Here is an 18966-nt window from a genome sequence, read left to right as displayed (position 1 = left end):
ACACATAATGGGTTTAAAAATGTTCTAATCTTATTTTGACTCAGTGTCATTAAATTTGACCAGTCTTAGTTCAAGGAAAGTTAAAAGATACATAACTTAATGTCCAATCAGAATTCATTCCTGTTGGATTGGAGAACATTCTAGAATTCAGCCTCTAGAACATCATGTAGACAAACTCTGGAACATACAGCTGTTATAATTTTCAGTGTTATAAGTGTTCAGTTTGATCAGAGGATCGGTGTCACAGTTTGGGAGGAAATATGGGCCTGTTTAGAGGTGAGTTGGCTCTTTTATTTGTGTTACATGCTGCTGGTGTTACTAGATGTTATTTGTTGTACTGGACAGTGGGCAGTGAAACAAGGGAAGAGAGATGGGTATGACATGCTGTATTCAGATGGCCTGAAGACTGTTAAACTCATGATGCTCAGTCATGACTTAGCATCACAATGTGCAGGCCTGAAAAAATGAAGAAAAAAAAATGAAGACAACCTTGAAACCTCTGAGGGCTATCAAGGTTTTCTTTAGAAGATCATTAAGCAATCTAACCAAAACACTGAAGTACAATTCGGTCAAAGAAAGGTCACAAGTTCACTTTACTTCTAAACATAGAAGAACATGTGTATGTCATTGTAGTATCACTATTTACTAGATAGGTTACTGCACCATGAAAGCAATTAGCAACAACACTGGAGTTAGAACAAGGCTGACAACAACAATGAAGATATATTTATTTGAATCCGCATTTCTAACAGCTACAATGCTTGCGCTTTTATTTTGAAGGCTGCAAAACTGCAAACCAGAAGTCTTGTTCTTGTTTATCGATGAAAGTTTTACAACTATGTAGCTTCACTAAATAATACATGTTGACCCTGACACATGTTTTATGATTGTTCCATAGACAAGCTAATAGAGCTAGAGTACAGCCTGCGCAAACTACCTGTCAGTTTAATTCAACTGCCCCATGGTCAGTTGGTTTGTGGCAATTTGATTCATTGCTCTCTCTCTCTCTCTCTCTTTCTCTCTCTCACTCACACACACACACACAAAACATTGCATAACAAAGCTACTGTTCATATAAATTGTGCTCAGTTTAAAAATAATTTATTTTTTATGCAGCATACAACAAGTCAAGTCAATTTTATTTCTATAGCGCCAAATCACAACAGAGGTTATCTCAGGGCATTTTTCACATAGAGCAGGTCTAGACCGTACTCTTTAATTAACAGCACATCAAAGACAACTTTTGGCAGCGTAGTCTGACAACAAACAACTGTCACTGTATACAAGGTCTAATGGCCACAATCTGAATAATTTTGGATTATAACTTGCATCAGACCTGAGCTCTCCAAACTGAGTGCAAGCATACATATAATAATTGACCAATATGAAATATTTTCAGAAGAGCATTGCATACTGTAGTCAAATAAAAGTTCATAAACTTGCTTATGTGACAGCAAAACCTGAACATGGAGCTGTTCATTAGTTCTTTGACATCATTAGTTCTTTAAAGCTGCACTAATCAATATTTTTTTAATGGATCAAGTGAATATGTGTAAAGTGAAAGAAGGAATTTGCAGAGAATTATCACCTGACTATGCAGTTCCCCTCAGCTCTACAGAGCTTTTTAGCGTCTTTTAAAGTTGCAATACATGACATTCAGCCACTAGATGTCGCACTATAGCACCAACATCTCAGACCAAAACAAATGTGTGTTGTTTACACAATAAAGTTGAAAAAAAAGAAAGCGGTCCTTAAACCAACTAGGCAGTGCTGATCAAATATGGATCAAGATTCTGTTAGTGTATTACCTATTTCTCGCCTCAAATGTTTTCAGAAACATATTTTAGTCTACTGTTTAGCTATAATTTGAGAAAGTTTGTGATGCGGCCGCCATCTAGGAACTAACGAGCACTAATATGCATGCTCACATACACTAACATGCACACGCAGCCAGACCGGCAACCAAAACAAAGAACAGAGAAGCTCAGATAACAACACACACAGAGGGAGTGTGACTTCATTCACTGCTCAGGTCGCCATTACTCCACTATACCTTTACATGGCAAATAGTTGTTTGCTGACATCCAGTGAGGCCTAATGTTATTTATTGCACCTTTAAGTAATTGCTTTGGTGGTCTGCAACTCTTTTTTAAATAAAAAAATTCAGCTTAAACCACTGTACAGTACCTTACCAACACCAAACAGTGGACAGACAAAGCTAGCTGGCAAACAAAGCATAGCCTTTAGCAGATAAAGAGCCAAAACAGAGCTCAAAGGAGAGTTATTAGACTTGCATGGCCAGAAACACAATATGTAGAAATAGGCAACTGTTTGTTAACACATTCACCATCATAACTCGCGGCGATAATGTGTCAATATTGTGCTCTGCTGCCCCCAACTGGCCCAAAAAAAAAATCAATTAATGCAGCTTTAATGTGTTGATGTGGACTTATTATGTACTACAATTGTATTTTCAAACCAAAATTTAACCCTGAGCATTGAGTTAAAATTTGAAGAGAAATGCTATTTATTTGTTCATATTTTTATGTTCATCTTGATAATAATATAAATTACATGGTCTGAGTTATATGGTCTGGAGGCACTGCACACATATTTGGTACATGCAATCCAGCATACATGCAACTGAGTTTTAAAATTAAGTCCATAAACAGGCTGTAAAAGCAAAATATATTTTTTTCCAACATGTCAAAAACATTTTCAAGTCTGTTTACTCACTCACAAATACAGTATGTACAGAAATGTTGAATAAATTCAGGACAAAATTTGAAATCCAACCCATTGACCATTGTCAATTAGCTCATATTCTGTTTGGACTTATGCAGCAATCCTCCTTTAGAACCACATTTCAGGTGATCAAAATATTTTTCATTATTAACCCATAGACGCATTCCCCTGTCTGTTCAGAAATGAAGTTGTCTTGCAATCTTGCTCACCAGGCACTCTGAGCACTTAAATGTTTTCTCCAGCTGTGTCCCTGAGCTTTTCTTGAGTTCAACAGCAGCTTTTCGAGAACGGTTTGTCAAGAATGAACCACTCTGACTAAATCACAAACAGACAGGGCTTTTGTCCATTTACTTGGATTTAAATTGAATTCATGACACAGTGTATGGCCTTTGTCTGGATCTGTGGGCAGATTGCATGATACATACTAATGCATACTATGCAGCAGTGAACTACAATGTGGGTGTAGTTTTTACAATATCCCCCACTTTGGCAAATTAGTGTGTTTGTAACATCCTAACATCCTTCAGCAATGATGTAGTGCGAAATCAGAAGGTAGGTAAAAAACAATTTGCTGTCAGTGATCTTTGTAAGGCAAAAAATATAAACAAAAATCACCTTTCAGAGAAGCATTAATTATATATTTCCTTCAAGGAATAGCTCACCATTTTAGGAAAGACACTTATTTGCTTTGTTTCCAAGAGGGAGATGCCACTCTCATGGCTAACTATGAAGCTAAAGCAGGTGGTTAGCTTAGCTTAGCATAAAGACTGAAAGCAGGGGGAAACAGTTAGCCTGGCTCTGTCCAAAATTAGCCCACCAACACCTCTAAAGCTTATTAATTATTATATCTCTTTTGTACAAAAACAAAAATGTAAAAATGGCTTTAGAGGGAATTACATGCTGGAACTATTTCTTAGCAAACTGCTAGGCGCAGTGACTGTGCGGGGCAAAAAATGGTTGCAGCAAGTAACTCCCCTAAAATTGCAAATTGAGGACTTTACATTTGATACATACAGTAGGGTGCTGGTAGGTGTTGGTAGGTGTATTTTTGAACTTTGAACAGAGCCAGGCTAGTTCTTTCCCCATGTATTCAGTCTTTATGCTAAGCTAGGCTAATAACATCTCAGTTTAGCTCCTGATGCAATGCACAGATATGAGATTGATATCAATCATCCTCATCTCACACTCGTAAACAGAGCAAATGAGTTCATTTCCTTTAAAGGCTATGTTCTCCTGTAATTAGATAAAATCGATACTATTTGTTAAAATGTCTACTACAAATCTTCAGAAGCGCGTGATAATAAATGTTCGCCTAAAGATTTGGGTAAACTTTTCTTGGCAAAGGAATATCATTGGTTTTGTGAGTTTATAGCTTGGTTCTCCCTCCTCTCATTTCATTGGTCAACTTTTGGGTTTTAGTCTTGAATGAATAACAGCATCATATTTTGGGAGCAGCAGTGAGTTAATAGGGCTTCCTCCCACTCAGTAGCTCTCAGTGTGTCTCTGAAAGTCTGTTCACCCAGAGTGGTGGGAGGAGGACTCAGGAAAGGAGATCTAGAAGTAGCTACAGCAGCCTGACTTCTCTTTCTTTGCTTCAATGTATTCATGAATCTGGAACTTGGGTTCATTGGGGTGTTGGACGGCCCGGTGCTTCAGTTCCCTAAAGAACAGAACCAGACATCCCATAGTTCAGAAAACAGTTTTTAACCTAAACTGAATCCACAGACATATAAAGAAATGACTCATATGCTATGTGTACTAGTGTTTGCCTTTTTTGAGACTAAACTGGTAGCCAGCTGGACTTTCCAGTATTATTTGGATTTCAAAGGACACTATGTGGCATGGGGGAATATTATTCAACCATCTGTAAAGTCTGCTGTGCAAGCTGTATCACCCTGCCTGCTGAGCTGCTGACCACAAATTTCATTTAGTGCTGTTTTATAGGATTTTACATTGTGGTAAAAAAAGAAATTACATGGCAGGCACAGAACAACTCATAATTTTTGCCATGAAAGCAGTAACAATGAAGAATATAAGGAGACTAAGAAGTGGTGCAGTCTGAACAGTTCAGCAGTATTAGAGGAAGTGAGTGGCTTACAGCTTCTAGGGGAACTATGGCATAAGTGTGAGTACTGTAAGTGAATAATTGAATGAGTAAAATCAGTTAGATTGTTGTTTATTATTAATTTATGCGTTTATTTAAAGAAATCAATTTTTGTGATTATTGGGATTGTGGTTTAAGTATGGGTCTGAAATATTTTCAGGTGCAGTTTAATGATATTTTAAAGGATTCTTATTCAATAGTCAGGTATATAATAGATTACATTAATTGGATGTAAAATATGTTTTTTCTGCATGGAATGAAGAATTTTTAAGAATAAAAACTAAAAACATAAAATCATAAAACCACATTAATTTGTGTTCAATTATTGAGAAATTAATCAAATTTTAAGGACAAGCACATTTTGGTTTCAGCCCATATTTGGGATTAATTAATGGATAAATTAATGGATTTTTAATAACCCTTATACGTGGCTTTTAAAATATAAATCAAGAACTGGCTTGCTTGTTATTTGGTCAATCTTAACATTTCTCCCCACTTGGAATGCATATAATACTTTAAAAATACCTTAATATATTTCAATCCATCAATTTAGTCACAAATTATACCCTTAAAGCCAAGTTTAAAATACCTTAATTACATAACTATTGATGGGTAAAATTAATGAATCTTTAGGGGAGTCAATTTCATAGGGGAGTACATTGACTTTTTGGATTAACATCTAATGAATACTTGTTATTAATTAAAATGCCTTGAAATTGTAATGAAACATGTGAATGTACAATAAATTTACTAAATAATTACTAATGATTTCTCGATATCATCATTAGTAAAAATATGTAAAAAAAGTATAAAAGTGTATGTCTACATATGTACTTACTATATTAATGTTTAATTACATGGTAGCCCCTTAAAGTTATTTTCATTAGATTTGGACAAATATTGTATTAGCAGTTGGTTATTAATTACAGTATTATTGTCAGTACTAAACACTGTACAGTTAAAAAGAGGCAGGAAATGTTTCCATGGTTAATATCTAATTGACATTGCTCCAGAAACTGCTCGATCAGGGAAGTCACATTGTAATGAATAATTAGTGCCACCTCAGTGCAGAACACATGCGTGTTAATAAGCCATGTTGTGAAGACTGTATCATACTTGGCCACAGCAGTGAAGGCCAGCTCTACATTGACTCCTGTCTTGGCACTCGTCTCCATGAAGGGAACTGAATACTCCTGAGAGACATGAAGAGAAGCAAATAACTAAACAGCAGAGTAAACTGTATCAATTACGCTTGTATAACAATGACTGAAAAACTCACTCTGGCAAGCCTCTCTCCTTCATCTCTCTTGATCGCTCTGTCACTGCTCATGTCAGCCTAAAAGAGAGATGCAGTGTGGTGAGATTGGTAGACATCAGATCCAATAAAACAAATTCACTTACTAGCACTGATGGTCTCCTTGTTCTTGGGAGGACAGTCTCTTCTATCACCTTTAAAAAGTCGCTATGGCTAATGTGTTAGCAAACAAACAGCCTTTTTACATATCCTTCAGACATAGCAACATTCATTTGGAGTTGTGTTTTTTACCCATTTATAAGTCCAATATTTGCTCTCCCTCTAACTCTGGTCTGATCTCCACCAAGGTTCCACTATGTTCACCAGCTAATCGCTAACTTTATCTGCTGTTTGGTGTTGGGTAGGAAGTGTACAGTAGATTTATCATAGCCTTTTCACTAAAAACATCTGCTTGCTACAGCTGGAAACAAGGTTAATAAGAGTAGTGAGTGAACCAAAACAGTGAAGTTGCAGGCTGTAAAATCGAAACAATGAGCTGAAAGATTCTAAAATGCTACACAGAGCTGATGTGAATTGCAGAGTTGGTGATCATTGTCTGTGGGTTTGTCACTGTGAAAGAACTTTTTCACATTACAAGCAGTCAGTTGACCCATAGTTGATATAATATAATATTGATTAGTGCAGCTTTAACTCTCTTCTACTTCTTTTTGAATTGCGCCACCCACATGCTAGCACAAGATGGCTTACTGAGAATTGTTACCATTTTCCAATCCACAAACCAAGGTCCTACCAACTGTTATACTGCTTTTCATTTGTATTATACAATATATTTTCTTTTATATATACAATGAATATCCTCCTGAACCTGATTCATACACTACAGATACATATCTTTGTCTGCTATCATGAGTTTTTCCAGTAAGGTTTCAACAGAGATTACACCACTTTCTATTTTCTTAGCACTTTTTTCTCCACATGCTGAGCTTCTCAAACAATTCTTCCTCACCTTGTTGCCCAGCAACATGATGACTACATCGCTCTGTGCATACTCATGGATCTCCGTTAACCATGCCTGAAACAAGAGAGACAGACACACACATAAATACACAGACAAACACACAGCCCAACAAAACAGAAAAATAATGTGTGTTTGCATGAATCTCAAACGGAAGGCAGGTTAATTATAATAACACACACACATACGCACTCTGCACTTGATCCTCAGATGTCAATGTCTGCTCTCTGTGGGCTTTATTAGCTTTTGTTAGGCCACTTCCTCTTCCTGAATCATATATTTCCATAACTTTCCAGGCAATAGACATATCCCAGACTTACCGTGATGTTATCAAAGGATGATTTACTGGTGATGTCGTATAGGAGGAGCAAGGCTTTGAAAAGAGAACCAACAAAAATTAACATATGACTGTATGGCAGTAACTTTTCAAAGTGCAGCTGAGTCAATAGTGTAGATTATGATGTATTTCTCTCACCGTGTGCATCTCTGTAATATGCATGTGTCACACTTCTGAACCTTTCTTGTCCCGCTGTGTCCCATATCTTAAAAAGAGACAGAACAGAAGGTGTACATGGTGATATGGCCTGGTTCCACTTGCCTGTTTCAGTTTTTATAAAAACTAATTTTCAGTTACAACACCGGTGCCCAAGAGGAAACCAGCCTGCGCTCTAAAAATGGACTGCTATTGTGAAAGCACATCAAGTTTTCACTGGAACTTATTTACTTACTGACCTGTAGTTTGACTTTTACATCGTCAACAGTCACGACTTTATTCTGAGAGAAGCAGACAGAAAGATTTGAGTTGGATGTTGGAACAGTCACTGGTTAGACAGATTCAAAACAGATTAAAGGGTGAGTTCATCCAAGTTACAAAAAAGGGTTATTTTAAATAAACTTAAGTTAATTTTCTCACTTGCTTTTAAGGTATTTATCCATGCAGATAGTGTTGGTTTTATTTGCCCTGGTTTTGAGATTGCTGTCTCTGAGATTTCAGCCTCCATCCCAATACAATAGAGGAACATTTCCTTCCAGAATCAGTGTCCTGGTTACTCTGGATAATCCAAAGAACATACAGTCAGTTCAGTTTTCTTTGGCACTGTCACTTTTACAGAATGATAAGTCTTTTAGTTTGGTAATAAAAGCCCAGTGAATACCAGAATTTAAAATGGCAAAATTATGCTGTGAAATTAATGCATTTCAATGTAATTGCCACAGTCACTGCATTCAGTGCTCGGCTGAAGTAAATCAAAGCACATCTTTGTCAAGTTCAACTTTAGAGAATTTGGACATGTGAATATGTGCCATTTACCAATAATAAACTGTCATGACAGTGCTGACCTTTGAAGGGATGAAACAGCCCGAGTCCAAATGGCAGATATTATTGTAGCTTATTTAACCTCCTCTGTCGGATTACAAACCTGCTCCACAAAAGAGGCATGAGGAGGCTATGCTACAAATACGTCTGTTAAGTGTGCTAACTTTGTCCTATTAGCAACCAAGCTAATGAGCTTGGCCGTTGGCAGAAGCACAAAAGGTCTACCAGCAAGAATGGCTACTGTTACCACCATCATTGAAAGAGGACATTGCATTGTGTGGATGCTGTAGAGGAATCTCAGAAAATAATCTATCTACATAGATAGATACCACTAGAGATGGAGGAAAAATATTTTTTTCGTAATGTGGATGAACTGACCCTTTAATATCAAATTTTTCCTATTTAACGTCAATGAAAGGATGTAAACACATACACACACATACACGTACTGTACATGCACACACACCGTGAATCCAATGCCCACTGTGGCAGAGAAGGAGCCAGGGATGAACTTTCCCTGATCGAACTGCACCAACAGAGATGTCTTTCCCACGCCACTGTCCCCAACCAGGATTGTCTGCAGGAAAAAACACAAACACACTCAGCCACAGTGGCTGTACCAAGAAGGGTTATGCTAATACAATCTGTATCAATTTATTTATAGATCTTGGTATCTTTATATGAGTTCTAGTCAGGTTCAATCAAAACTATATTGAAATCCCTTTCTGGTTGCACTCTGAATCATTTTATAATTTTCAGTTGTGAGTCAGCACCTGCGTCACAGCAGCCATTCCTGCTTCCAAGCAGCACAAATAATATTATCTTTTATAAGAGCTTGGCAGTGTAGCACTGTTAAAGTGTGACTCACAAGCTGGAGGAGGTAACTCTCCAAGACAATGAAATGATTGAAATGCAGCATTCAGAAACACCCAAGTTAGTCACCAGGGCCATCAGTCAATACTTTATCTTCAATAGGTCTGTGTTTCATTTGTTGCTCACTTAGGAAAGTCACACTGAGGTACTCACCATCTCCACACACAGAGTGCCCTTCAAATGTGACAGATACAGTAAGTCAGACACAGCCAAGCTGTTCTCTGCATTCTTAAAGAAAGGATATGTGAGTTTTGATGCTGAAAATGCAGGCTGTCAATTTTGATGGGATGGGTCATTTTCTTTCAGAAGTGTCTTGACCAGATGTCTACATTTTGACCGTGTTCTGAATATCCACTAATGTTTAGAAGTGGCCTTACCAACATGTCCAATAGCCTGTCATGTAGGTTAATTTATGCTCAAAAGTGGTCTTGAAAAGAAGCCTAAATTTTAACCCTGTTCTGAATGTCCATGGACAATTGGAAGTTCTCTAAATGCCTGTCATTAAGGTCCATTCTCAAAGGCCTTATAGGAATTTCTGTTCCCAATGTCAATAGATGATAGTAAGTGGTCTTCGACAAATGTCTAATTATGTGCCTGTCATGAACATCCATTCACATCCCTATTCAGAATATCTACTAATGTTTAAATGTGGTCTTAAAAACACCTCTACAGTATTTGTGAGCCTGATGAGCCTCATGAACCCCACAGATTATCAATAATTGTCTTGAAAAACGCAATGCCTGCTGGATGATGTCACATTGTGTTGCAGGTTAAATTTTTTTGATGAATGACCCTGTATTTTTGTGCTGGAGCCTTCTGTGTTGGCACCCTTGCTGCTTCACCACAGTGGTCCCATTCAAATGAATGCGGGGGCTGGGTTTTATCATGTAGGGCTGAAGTCGGTCTGAACATACTGAGCATATTATAAACACCCATTGACATTCAGTACTGGTCTTGAAAAGATATCTGAATTTTGATCCCATTCTGAAAGTCTGCTGATGATTAGAAAACACCCAAAGTAGTCAAAGATTTCTTTGACGCTTTCTGAATGTCCATAGAGAGTCAGAATTGGTCTTGACTGGACATCTAGAAATGTACTTCCATTGAATGTCAATGGTTGCATCAGTGTTAAGGCAGAGACCATGAACTGTAATGTCCCTGGTTTGTGTCTGACTTGGGACGTTTGCTGCATGTCACTCCCTGTCTCTCTCTTCATTCAGTTCCTGTCATTTCTCTACCATCAGTTACCTAATAGAGGCACAGAATACATAATCTGTATATCCATGTGACGTTCAGTGTTGGTTGGTTTAAACAAGCAAGACAAAGCAAGAAAGTCAAAAGTGAAGTCAGTATCATCAGTTAAACTAGGTAGTGGTTGAACTGTAACTGAGTTTTGTCTCAACACTTCATGAATAATAAAGGCTAAAAGAGGCAGAAGGCTGTAGAAAAAGGATGGGATTAGTCTTGAGAAGCTGGAACAGCTCTTATAGCCTGCCTTTGATATCGTATTTAGAGGGATTTTAGAAACTCTCAGAAAAGTGTCACATCTCAGTTCATAGAAACTCTACTCAAGTGTTGCCAGTAACTTCAGTTAGTTATTCTGCCTTTGAAATGCTCTATGTTGAGAAAGAAGTCAAGCAGTTGGAAGAAGAATGTGTATGATGTTTATTCAGTGATGAAAAGGTAAAGCAATAAAATGTTCAAGGCTTCTTGAGTGTTGGAGCCAGTGTGCAAAATATGGGGGGTGTCTGGGTTTCAGATTGCTTAATTAACACCCCCTGAACACATCCAAGTAAAAATAGAAACTTGCTTTTCGGCATAAATGGTGCTCAATTGTATTGTGTTGTATTGCTTTATGAATTGAATAACTGACAAAGGGTCTACTCAGTTTTAGAAATTCTTCATATTTTTTGAAACAATGGGTTCTTGATCTCAGGCAAAGTCAGACAAAAGCAGGTTCTGATTAGCCTCTGGCCTGTCAGCATTGATTCTGCCACCTGAACAGACCATTGTTGCTGGTGAATTTTATCAGCTGCAGCTAGCTAGCTTAATTAGCTAGCTAGCTGCAGGTTCCATGATTTCTTTGAAAACACTGTCTCTGGCTGACTTTTTATTTTGTTTCCAACTGAGTCATTGTAAAACAAGAAGCCTGTAATATGGTCTTTAATATGTACTTGATGGATATAATGTTAAAAAACAGAGGCTGAAGCTACATTTCCAAGGCATCCACACCAGTTGATGAGCCTTGCAGAAGACATGAATGAAGAAACAGCATTGTGGTGTGGCTAGTTCCTTGTACTACAAGTATGTTGAGGATAAATGTAAGATCAGACTGTTGGTTACTACTGCAAATGTGGAAGTACCTTAAAGTGCAATGCCATCAAAGGTCACTCGATGCTGTCTCAAAAAATACAAGTTACTCCCATTCCAAGAGTATACATGTCTCTAGAAATACAAAGTCAATCATCTTTAAATTTAAATTTCAAAATTCAGACCCTCTAATAAGTGTGCTGGTGGTTTATTGCTCTTTTAATAAGATGATGTCTGCCGTGTAGGCGTTGATTGACACTTTGGTGATATCACAGTTTGGTTGTGAGCTAGTTAGCAGGACATGCTAACGTTGCAGTTTATGCTAGTGCAAATAAACACACTGTTTAATCCATCCCTAGCTTTGTTGTGCTTGTGGTTTTGGTTTTGGAAAGTTTAATAACAAACGTCACACACTGAAAACTCTTTAGATACAGAGTGTTGCTGACACAGTCCCATGCATGCTGCTTTGGCCTGTGTGAAACATAATGCTTGGGATTAGCAAGCGATCAATTGTCATATGGTATTTTACACACTGGAGCCACAATAAGATACCCATTCAGAATTATGAATCCCTTAAAATGAAAAGAATAATCAGACAGATGAACACAGAGTGGCTTTGACGTATATGTAGAACAATACACAAAGCAGCAATATTATTTCATCTGATCCTTCTGTGACTTAATGACATCTGTTTCCTGTTTACTGGACATCGCTGAGAGCATGTAATATAATGCCTGCATGTGTGTGTGTGTGTGAGGGCAGGATCAGTGGAGGGAATTATCCATACTAGTAGAATTACACATGCATATGTACACGTGATGATGCTGATGCTGATGCTGATGCTGCTGATGATGATGATGATGATGATGATGATCTACAGTATGTGTATGACAGTTTGTGGTGGGAGAGGGGTATGACGCTGTTTCCATGGTAACAGAGGTTAGCTGGGAAGTGAGCCTGTCTCATAAAACCCCACTGGGGACTGGAGGCAATTAGGTGGAAGCACCACAGATGTTCAAGAATGTGGATGATGTATATGGTATATTGTGCATATGTGGCATGTGTGGTGTGGAGAGACAAAATAATAAAGAGAGAGGAACAATTATATTGTATTCATCTCCGGGGTTCCCAATCACTTTGTTAAGTGCCAGATGATTTCCCCTCTTCTTGTTTGAGCCCATTTGTTCATACAAAGAAGCAAATTCCTGTAAGAGTTTCCTTGGAGGGGATCATGGTAGTAAACACTAGTGTGGAAGCCCTTTAACTGCAAAGTCAGAGTAACAATGTAATGGAAAGGTGTCAATGTCAAGTCTTGAATGTCTGCTGATCACCTCTGCTTGAGAAATGAGAAACATATTTCTTTTAATCTTTCTGGGGATGATAAAGTCTGTGAAACACAGGCTAGAATGAACAGTAATTTAGCTTGACAGATTTCATATTGTGGCTTTAGATATAGATTTAGACTGTTTGACATGCAGCACAGCTGGGAATTGAAACCACAGAGAAGTAGCAGATTATAGTAGCTTGCAATATTAAGTTGATCTGATGGCTGACACAAACTTACATTAGTGGCAATGTGTGTGTCTGTATGTGTGTGGGTGATACAGATACCTTTTTTGATATCATTTTAGTATTTATGTCATATACGGTTTATGGTTCTTTTTTAAAAATAAATAACCAGACGGTAATTACCACTGGGGGTATAATGACAATCTCCAATTTTTTAAAAAATGAGTCTTTAAATAAATACCTTAATATTAATACAAAACAATATAACAAGGATCACAATTATTGTTTTAGAAATACTACAAAATATTTTTTAAAATAAACATAATGACCAATGTAGAATGCTTCACTCTTCTTTTTATTGAACACTCAAATAAACCCAGACAACTAGTCAGTTTACTGTAACTTATTCTTAAAGGATAAGTCTGTATTTTCCTTATTGTCAACAAATACCATGAATAGACCAAGAGAACACTTCTGTGTGTTTGTTTTGCAGTTCATTTTTGTAACTTATTTTGTTTATTTTTACTTTTACTGCAGTTCTCCAGCTAACATTTTCTGTCTGCTGTTTGGTGCTGGGCAGCTTCATCAGAACATTTTTGCTAAAAACATGCAGCTGCCTGCTGTGGGTAGAAACAATGTTGATGAGAGCTGTGAGACTGAACCAAAACAGTAAAGTTGTGAGCAATAAAACCAAAACAATGAGCTGAAAGATTCTAAAAAGCGGCGCTGACCTGAAGGGAACTGCAGAGTCTTGTAATACTCTGTGGTTTTGTCACTATGAGTGACCTTTTTCACTTTACACATAGTTATCTGACTCATTGTTCATATAACAGTATTGATTAGTGCAGCTTTAAATATTAATGTCTTTAATGAGAACCAAGCCTGTGGTCTAAGCTTGGGGCTTAGACCACAGGCAGGGTTATATTATTGAGAGATGGAGGAACACATTGTTGGTTTTGGTCTTTTCATGGGACTTGTTGAGAATAAGAAATGTTGTAGTAGTGATAGTAGTTATGATAACCCAATCCCAGAAGATATTAAGTCATATATAGATTTATTGCACATGCACTTATATAATTTTAATAGAAATGTTGCCTGGGGCTTAGAGTCACCATGGTGGTAAGATGTGGGGGGAAGTTTAATCCATAGAGCAGCTGGAGTCATTTCAGCCTCATGTCCGACCACTACCTTAAGCAAAGTGCACTCGAAGAAGCCACTTTTCTGCGGTGTAATCATGACCCCCCCAGAGGAAAGTGAGGTGAGACAGAGTGAAAGAAAAGCGACTGCACCCCAGAGAAAAGATAGTACCAAGAAAAGCTACACCAATGAGATACATGACTAAGAGGAGAGAGAGAGCAGGCACAATGGGCAGTTTGTCTTGTTCATGTTTTTCACCTCAAAGTACTGTACCTGGATTCTGAAAGAACAGCTTGTATTTCTATAATTTGCCCCTCTACAATGCACCTGCTCCTCTCAAAATACAAGCCTCACAAATGCAGACACACACATACAGGCACACACAGCCTCTAAGGCAATTAAAGACAGCTGGTCATAGTGCATAATGGTTACATTAGGGTCACCCAGTTCATGTCTCAGTAGACCATTAGTCTTTGGGAAACTCAGTTCTCACTAAACTCACACTAATGACATAAAGCCACTTAGCAGCAGTATAGGCCTGCGGAGCAAAATTACTCTTTCAAATCATTACTTTAAGTGCAGTGAAATTACACCAGATTGTGTCTATTTGCCAAACACAAGACAAGTAATATTATTTCCTCATAACTGTCAAACACCACCAGACAAATGGAAAATGTCACACTCACTTTTGAAAAAAATTCACATAAAATCGTGTTGGTGCCCTCATTTTCCACAGTGACCGATATTTAGAAAGGAAGTAGAGCACTGACAGTCAGATATAAAAGACTTGACTGACGCAGCTCCCTCAGACTGGAGTGGAAGCTGTTCCTGCACTACAGCTTCATAATATAATGTGACATATCACTGAAGCCCAGAGGGACTTCCTCTTTTCTCTTTCTTCCTGCTATAGAGAGGTCAGAGACCACTGCTCCAGAGCTGGAGGGAAGTCAGTGGATTGCTGGATACTCACAGATTTGTTGGTGTATAGAAGCCGAAGTGGCCCGAAGTGATTGACACAGTGCAGGAGCATGAAAGCACTTCAAAGGGTGCTAATGTCACTAGACTCACTGTAAGTCAAATCAATGAGGGCCAACCCTTTAGCTATCACACCCCTACTAATGTAAAGTCCTCTCTAGAATGATCGTGTTTATGCTTGTCTTGGTCCACTTTATGACTTCCTTCCAGTAATATAATGATATGGAAAATCTCTCAGCTGATTTTCTGGCTCTGTAAAAGGCAATTTACATTTTTTTCCATTAAATCCTTATTGTACTTGTTTGCTTTTACCAAACAATAGCTCCTCTGAACTTGGGCCATGTAGATCGATGCACCAGTCAGTATAGCTGAAGTAGCAGATCAGGCACATGAACAAATACGTTTACTTGTATTTTACATTTCATGACATTTCATTTACATTTCATTCTACTTTACACTCTATTCAGCTACAATTTGGAAACCTGGAGAGACTACGGTTTAATGAACAAACACATGCTGGATATTTCCAGTATGTTGGGGATCAGTATATTGAAATGTGACTACCTTTAGGAGAATAATGTTGAGCAATAAAAGTTATAGAAAACATATGAATAAACAGTTAATAGAATAAATGAAAGATGAAATATAAAAATTGTGTTGGCGTTGGCACTTGGACTGAGTATTTCTGGCTATGACCCTGGGAATTGGATATTATTAACATTTTAACAGGGAGACATATCGGGGGAGAGACTCAATGTGTTGCTCAAGAGTACTCCGGACAGGAAGTGACCTCTTTTAAAGCTTCATTCCACTCTAAAGCACCAATGAGTTGATTTGACACGTCACAAAACTGGAAACGGACCAAGCAGAGCTGCGTCCAACTAAAGATCAGCACCATGGAGAGCGCAAACCGGGTCCGGCTGGAGGACCCGGGTACTTCAGAGACATTTCCTTTCAGATGACCAATAAATAAATGAATAGCAAGGAAAAGTAGATAGAACAAAATATGTATAAAAAGCAGTATTGCAAAGTTAAAATTTTATTCTCAAAAAACTAAAACTAAACGGATTTGTAAACAGTTCCTGGATTTAAAAACTGTTGTATTATTAGAACCAAACAGTCATACCTTGTGCACTAACTCTTCGTCATATACCGGAACGGGGGGAGTCTTTGCTTGGCAGTCGGTAGTCTCTGTTGATCCGTAGGCGCTATCAGGATGGATCTCCGGGTAATCCGTGGTGTAGTAAACCGAGATCGGCTCCATCGACTCCATTCGCTCCATCCTGTCGTCTTCCCCTGTGCGTTTTTACAACAGAAGACCCGGTGCGGTGAATAAAAGCTGACCAAGCACGCACAAACTCTCTCCGTGCATCCAGTCCTCCGAGCGCCTCACGCTCCTCAGTAAGCTCCTCCTTTTGGAGTGAATCACAGTCTGCGGGATCCTGCCTACATCACATCACATTTAAAAGGCATGTCGTGATCGATCACCCACACCACGCAGAATACAATGCAAAGGTGGGGGTGTGACGGGAGCATGAGGAGGATGGAGAGACTGAGCAGACACTGAGAGGAGGTGAAGACTGAGGATCTGGAGGATAGGAGGAAATGAGACAGATGAGGGGGTGAGGATGAGGATGAAGGAGCTGTTTTAAGTCTTTCAGGTCCCTGAATAGAGACTATTAAAATGACTAGTGGTGAAAGAAGTACTCAGATCTTTTACTTAAGTAAAATTAGCAATACCTCAATGTAAAAATACTCCATTACAAGTAAAAGTCCTGCATGAAAAATCCTACTACAGTAAAAGTACATAAGTATTATCAGCTTGATGTAGTTACAGTATTGCAGTAAAAGTAGTGGTTTGGTCTCTCTGACTGATATATTATTATATATGACATCATTAGATTATTAATACTGAAGCATCAGTGTTAGAGCAGCATGTTACTGTTGTAGCTGCTGGAGGTGGAGCTAGTTTTAACTACTTTAGCTAGCTCAGTCCAGTGGTTCCCAACCTAGGGTTTGGGCCCCTACAAAGGGTCACCAGATATCTGAGGGGTTGTGAGATGATTGATGGGAGAAGAAAGACGAAAAAACAAAGTTTTGATACACAAATCTGTTTTCAGTTTTTTGACTTTTTCTCTAATCTTTGATTTTTGCTGAAATATTGGATCATTTGAACATCTGTTAAAATGAAATCATGTGAGAAGTTTAGAGGGAAAAATCACTATGTGTTGAAGCTGTTAACAACTCATAGACATGTGAAATGTGACCTCGACTACACACTGCTTTTTGTAAAACGTCAAAAGCCAAAAAGGTTGGAAACCACTGGTTTCATCTTTAACACTGTGTTGTATTTTAAAAGCTTGTTATATTATCCATTGTGTCAAATCTTCATCTGAAAAGTAACTAAAGCTGTCAAATAAATGTAGTGGAGTAGAAAGTACAAGAGAGAGAGAATAACAACAATCACAACAATAACAATAAGGACTGCGAAGGCTTGGCCTGCAACCCAGGGTTTCCTGCGAGATGAGAAAGCACAAAAAACTCTGGGGAAGAAGCCAAGTTGGTAACATGCATTGATGGTACATGAATGCATACAGATGGAGAGGAGGAAGAGGAGAGAGGAGCTCAGAGCATCATGGGAAGTTCTTAAATATAGTACTTGAGTAAATGTACTTAGTTACTTTCTACCCCTGAAAATGACAGACTATTAAGTTTGCTTTCTACATTTTGATGTTTTTCCTTAGTTTCCACATTTTTAACATTTTTTTTATTGGTCCACAATTTTACCACATCGAAACATGAACCTCTGACATTTTTGCTTTCAGTTATGTCAAGTCTCACATGAATTCCTGGTTTTTGTGACTTAAATCTAGTGGCGCAATGTTTACTCAAGTACTGTGCTTGAAGATCCCCTCCAGACATATTTTAAGACATATACAAGTACTCTGCTTGGAATAATAATGGATGTCTGAAACCACAAAAAAGCACAATTTGCACATTAAAATTCTTAAAATGGCATCTTCTACTTCTCCCTCATTAAAGTCCCCCTCCACTCAGAAATGTGTGTTACTTATTGTTCCTACAGTGTGATGTTTGAGCTTGGCGGTGCAGAAAGATGTATACATCACTCTGCATATATATGTGCAGAGTTTGTTTTCACATTCATCTGCTGAAAGTGGAAAGTTTCTCAGAAAATATTTTAAGGGGCGGCCTATGAGCAGGATTTGTGACATCACAACTAGTTTAGAAGCCAATCCTGGTCCAGTATGCAACTAATACAAGTGTGTATGGAAACTTGAAGCCTCCTTTACAATGAAGTAGAAGACATCTTGTGTCCAGCAGTTAATCTTTTCATTTATCTGCTGGTTTACATCCCTTGTTAGTAGATGTTGTTAACCTCAGCTCTAAAATGATTGGTGAAACACAAAGATTCATAGTACAATACTCAATACTGAACAAGTCCTAAAATAAGCATATAAGATTATTAATGATGTCCTCTATGACTACTTGAACCTGATGCCAGCAGGAATGTTTTTTAGGAAGGTTTTATTCCAGAAGCAAATTTAGACATAATGTGTGCTTTTGTGGTGTTGGATACTGCCATTTATCCCTGTGTATTTCAACTATTTCTAACATTGTTTATTAATATTTGTATTTTTAGATTGTCTTTGTGTGTGTGAATGAACTGTATATGTACTTTTGGAAACTCTCTTATCTCAAATTGTCCC

The 18966-nt window shown here is 37.9% G+C and overlaps 1 protein-coding gene across 2 annotated transcripts; it reads right to left on the bottom strand.

Annotated features, from left to right (window-relative positions):
* Window positions 1-3597: 3597 nt before the first annotated feature.
* LOC122970636 (ras-related protein Rab-37-like) lies at window positions 3598-16853 on the bottom strand. Of its 2 annotated transcripts, XM_044336771.1 has the most exons (9): window positions 16365-16853; window positions 8901-9011; window positions 7852-7893; window positions 7595-7661; window positions 7440-7492; window positions 7111-7176; window positions 6129-6185; window positions 5966-6042; window positions 3598-4405 (listed from the first exon to the last, which is right to left on the bottom strand). In XM_044336771.1, the coding sequence occupies exons 1-9, from the start codon at window positions 16518-16520 to the stop codon at window positions 4300-4302; spliced, it is 735 nt and encodes a 244-aa protein (XP_044192706.1). In that variant the 5' UTR covers window positions 16521-16853; the 3' UTR covers window positions 3598-4299. The 2 variants fall into 2 exon arrangements, with proteins under 2 accessions (XP_044192706.1, XP_044192705.1); XM_044336770.1 differs by lacking the exon at window positions 3598-4405 and having other exon boundaries at window positions 5587-6042.
* Between the last annotated feature and the right edge of the window lie 2113 nt (window positions 16854-18966).

This window comes from Thunnus albacares, chromosome 20, assembly GCF_914725855.1.
Source record: "Thunnus albacares chromosome 20, fThuAlb1.1, whole genome shotgun sequence".
NCBI classification, from domain to species: Eukaryota; Metazoa; Chordata; class Actinopteri; order Scombriformes; family Scombridae; genus Thunnus; species Thunnus albacares.
The sequence above is the reverse complement of the archived record's forward strand: the minus strand, read 5'-3'. Positions and strand labels throughout refer to the sequence as shown.

What these genes read in the sequence shown, in the direction of transcription:
- LOC122970636 (XM_044336770.1), bottom strand. Translation starts at nt 16,520, where the DNA reads ATGGAGCGAATGGAGTCGATGGAGCCGATCTCGGTTTACTACACCACG. An exon ending in ACGAAGAGTTAGTGCACAAG is followed by an intron (nt 9,012 to 16,364) that starts GTATGACTGTTT and finishes TTTTTCCTGCAG; the next exon opens with ACAATCCTGGTTGGGGACAG. An exon ending in CAGTGGGCATTGGATTCACG is followed by an intron (nt 7,894 to 8,900) that starts GTGTGTGTGCAT and finishes TGCTTCTCTCAG; the next exon opens with AATAAAGTCGTGACTGTTGA.